The following is a 4024-nucleotide window of genomic DNA, read 5'->3' on the forward strand; positions in this document are numbered from 1 at the left end:
GTTAGTAAAATTATATATATTGTCAAACATGGCAGGGTTTCATAATCTCTAATAACGCAGCCTCTATTCTCAATGGCTAGGCCTCTGCTAAGCCCCGCCCACAGACAATCCACATCAGCACTAAGCGGAAAACGAGCCAATCAGCATGCAACAAGTACCAGGCAGAACTAAATGAATGGGAAGAGATATCAGGGCCAATGTCAGCCTGTGTGTCAACACTTTACTCGCATTCTGCGCGCCTGCAGGGTGTTTGTCATGTTTCCAAGCAGCACAGGAATCTTGCAGACTTTATATTTGCCTTCAGTTACAGTTTGAATACACGTAGAATGCCTGCGTAGCGTGAAAAACAAGGGGGCGTTTAATTTTAACCCAGTATCTATGTGATAAAACTACATTTAAATTATGAATATAACTGTTTTTGGATGGTTAAAGCCTATAGCAAGGTGTAAATTAAACTCAGATGATACTAACAGCTTTGTAAAAAGCTAAAACACTGACAACAACCATACAATATTGACATGCGTATTAAGTTGTCTAAAATTAAAGGGGTAGTTCACCCAAAATTTACTCACCTTGGAAACTCATCGGTTTTGAACAAGTAAATGGTGAGAATATGACAGAATTGTTCTTTTTAAAGCCCAAAATGAGCAGTTATTTCTCAACATTAAAAGAAATCATCCAACAATCACCTAAAATATGCATATTTTAGCAACATAATCATAAATTAACGCTGTCATTTGTGCAAATGATATGAACATCTTTTCCTAATCAGTCATTATACGCTTACAACAGTAACATAGTGGATCTACTTTGCTGCAGATCATTCTGATTAAAGATAACGTGACATTTGAAGGTTTTGTAATCTCACAAATACAGTAACGTTACATTTAACGTCAATAATTTAACGTTACATATTTGAAATCGTTACTACTTATCAGTACTCCAAAACAGGTTTAACTAAAACCCTTTTCACTTTAATACACATTCAATATAATAACAATACGGTCGACAGTCAAGATTAATCACAGATCTCGTGAATACTAACTTCACTTCATAGTCACAAGACTAGAAGTTCGCTAGTAAATGCAAACTGCAGCCAAGCATAGCTGACTCGCTGTATAAACGCAGGCTTTACCGAACTTCGTGTGTGTTTGTTTAGCGGAGCAGTGTAACGTTATTCTCCGTGATTTAAGTGTAACGTTAAGTTGGCTACCGGGGCCTTCAGTTCTCTCACCTGATCCGCCACGTCCTCCGCGTTGCTCATCAAATCATTTGGAGCCATGACACCGAAATACAAGAGCAAAGTCCTTGTCTGCAGGACACTTTTGGTGGTTCGCGGGCCGTTTATCGGTGTCCTTTCTCGCTCGCAGGTGTGTTACAGGTCTCGTACTAGCCTTGCTTTGCCGTCGTCTCTCTGTGTGTACACTAGAATGCCATCTCCGCCCCATAATGCCCTGCTGCTCGTTCTGTCGCCCCCTGTAGGACACACACGCCTCTGCATGCCACGTGTACTGATGCAGCCAGAATATATGGAGAGCTGTGACGTCTCAGTCCACTTTCAGGCTGTCACACATGACTCATGACATTTAATAAATTGCATTATGTACAAGTCTGAATACACAGATACATATAAATAAAAATAACTGTAGTCCCTGGGTTGTCAATAAGTATTTAGAAAACGAGGGCTGATGATGAGTGAGATTGAGTTACCCAGAGTTTACAGCAGGTCATGTTAACATGGAATTGAACCAGATTTTAGTAAAAACCCAAACAAAATAGAACAAAAATCTCAAACAATTGTTATGTGTAATAACAATGGAATTACACAAGAATAACGTGCTAAACTACTGAAACGTATTTATTACTTTCTATAAAAGGCTTTTTTTACAACATATTTATACATTTTTTCAATTTGCATATGACAACAGATTACACAGTTACAGAATAATAATCATGAAGACACAGCAAACTTTTACACCTTATTCTCACTCCCATCAACCCATTCCCTTAAAAAAAAATAAATAAATAAATAAACGAGAACAAAAAAAATAAAACAAACAAATAAAAGGATATGTTTAAATCATGTAAAGAGTGTTTCCTGAGTCTATGTTTAGACCATGATACTCCCCTACTTCCTCTAAGCTTGTTCTTGTAGTAGCCGACTGCCAACATTTACATAGTACTTCAGGAAGTTATTAAAAGGTCTCCAGATATCCTCAAACACATTTTGTTTCTTTTTGACAATGTTTGTGATCTTTTCCATTGACATATGTGACGCCATTTCTTTCATCCACTTTTCAATTCTAAGTTCACTTATATTTTTCCAATTAAGAGCAATAATATGTTTAGCTTGTAAAAGTTTGCTCCATAAGAGAGGGCTGACAGGATATATAAGGGATAAAAATCTTAGGATCCAATGTTCATTTCTTTGATAAAATTTGGTGAGTTATTTCAATAATATCTTGCCAAAAGGGTTTCACTTTCACACATTCCCAAATACAGTGGTAAAGAGTACCTCTTACCTCATTACACTTTATACAGGTATCTGGAATATTATCGTTAAACTTATGCAATATAGAAGGAGTTATGCATGTTCGCATTAACCATTTGTACTGTACGAGTTTCAGGCTATTGTTGATTGTTTGTATCTGAGCTTTCTTACATGCCTCAGTCCAATCCTCTAGAGATATTCATCTTCTATATCTTCCTTCCATAACTTTAGTTTTGATTCTGATGATTCGTTAGAACCAGATACGAATCTGTACAAAGAGGAGATTGAACCTTTATCATAACAGTGTCCTATGATTGCTGCCTCTAATGAGGAAATGTTAGGAATATCTAATTAATGATTTTGAGATGAGGATGTAAAACTTTTAAGTTGAAGATATTTTTAAAAATGGGTCTTTGGAAAGTCAAATTTGTTTGAAATTGCTGCAAAGGACATAAATAATTTATCCTCATTGTACATATCTTGTACTTTCCTTAAACCTTTTCAGCCCATATCTGAAATCCTGCATTGCTTTTTCCTTGTTTAAAATGAACATTACCCCAAATAGGACTAAAACGTGATCAGGAGGGATTTATATTCAAATATTTACAAGAATCAAACCAAATATTAATCATGTTCAATACAATAGGGTTGTCTGTGTTTTTTTAGATATTTGTGGTCTGCCGAATACAGGTATAAGTGCAGTGGTCTAACAGAACAGGATTCCAAATACCTCCAAGAAGGAGGACTTTCAGGAGAAAGATAAAACAAGATTGTACGCAGCTGAGCTGCCCAGTAATACCACTGAATGTTTGGACATTTAAGTCCTCCTCGATCTAATGGTAAATATAATAAAGTTGGACGTAGTCTGGGACGTTTATTTTGCCAATTAAAGTTGGTAAACAGTTTCTTAATTCTAGTAAACCGCGATGAGGGAGGGGGTAAGGGGATATTTTGGAACAAATAAAGAAATTTAGGGAGTATATTCATTTTTAGGATATAAAAGGCTGTTTTTGGTGATGGTGAAGTTACATGCATTGCTCAGGTGTGATTTTTTTCAGACTTTAACAGAGTGTAAAAATCTTATTCTGTGGGTCTCGTCTATCAAATCTGATCTTATTTTGTATTCTCTATTGGATTCAAGTCAGGGTATTGGCTGGGCCATTCTACAGCTTGATTGTTTTCCTCTGAAAGCATTTGAGGGCTTCCTTGGCTGTGTTTTGGATCATTGTCCTGCTAAAATGTCCAGCCTGGTTTCATATGCATCATCCTGTTAATGTAGATGTTCAACTGAATCAGCTAATATTCATTTACAATGATAAAGAGCAGAGGGTTGCTGAAAAACTACTGACAACTTTTTGGGTGAACTATCCCTTTAAACCGAGGTGACTAAAAAGTTAATTTGGGCTAAAAAATAGCATCATTTTGTGATCTTAATGTACTCTGTAGTTGAACTAATGGACAAAGTTTGACAATATTTCTGAACTTAAATAAACATTTATTTCACAAAAAAAAAAAAAAAATGTTTTCATTTTA

At 35.9% G+C, this 4024-nt stretch overlaps 1 protein-coding gene across 1 annotated transcript in view; it reads right to left on the reverse strand.

The window, feature by feature from the left end:
• Positions 1-1462, reverse strand: part of surf4l (surfeit 4, like) — a 16173-nt gene extending 14711 nt beyond the window's left edge. The window contains exon 1 of the mRNA XM_056458685.1: positions 1235-1462. Coding sequence (XP_056314660.1) covers positions 1235-1282 — 48 coding nt within the window. The 5' untranslated portion in view covers positions 1283-1462. The remainder of the gene's footprint in view (positions 1-1234) is intronic.
• Between the last annotated feature and the right edge of the window lie 2562 nt (positions 1463-4024).

Source organism: Danio aesculapii, chromosome 5 (genome assembly GCF_903798145.1).
Source record: "Danio aesculapii chromosome 5, fDanAes4.1, whole genome shotgun sequence".
In the NCBI taxonomy this organism is placed as follows: domain Eukaryota; kingdom Metazoa; phylum Chordata; class Actinopteri; order Cypriniformes; family Danionidae; genus Danio; species Danio aesculapii.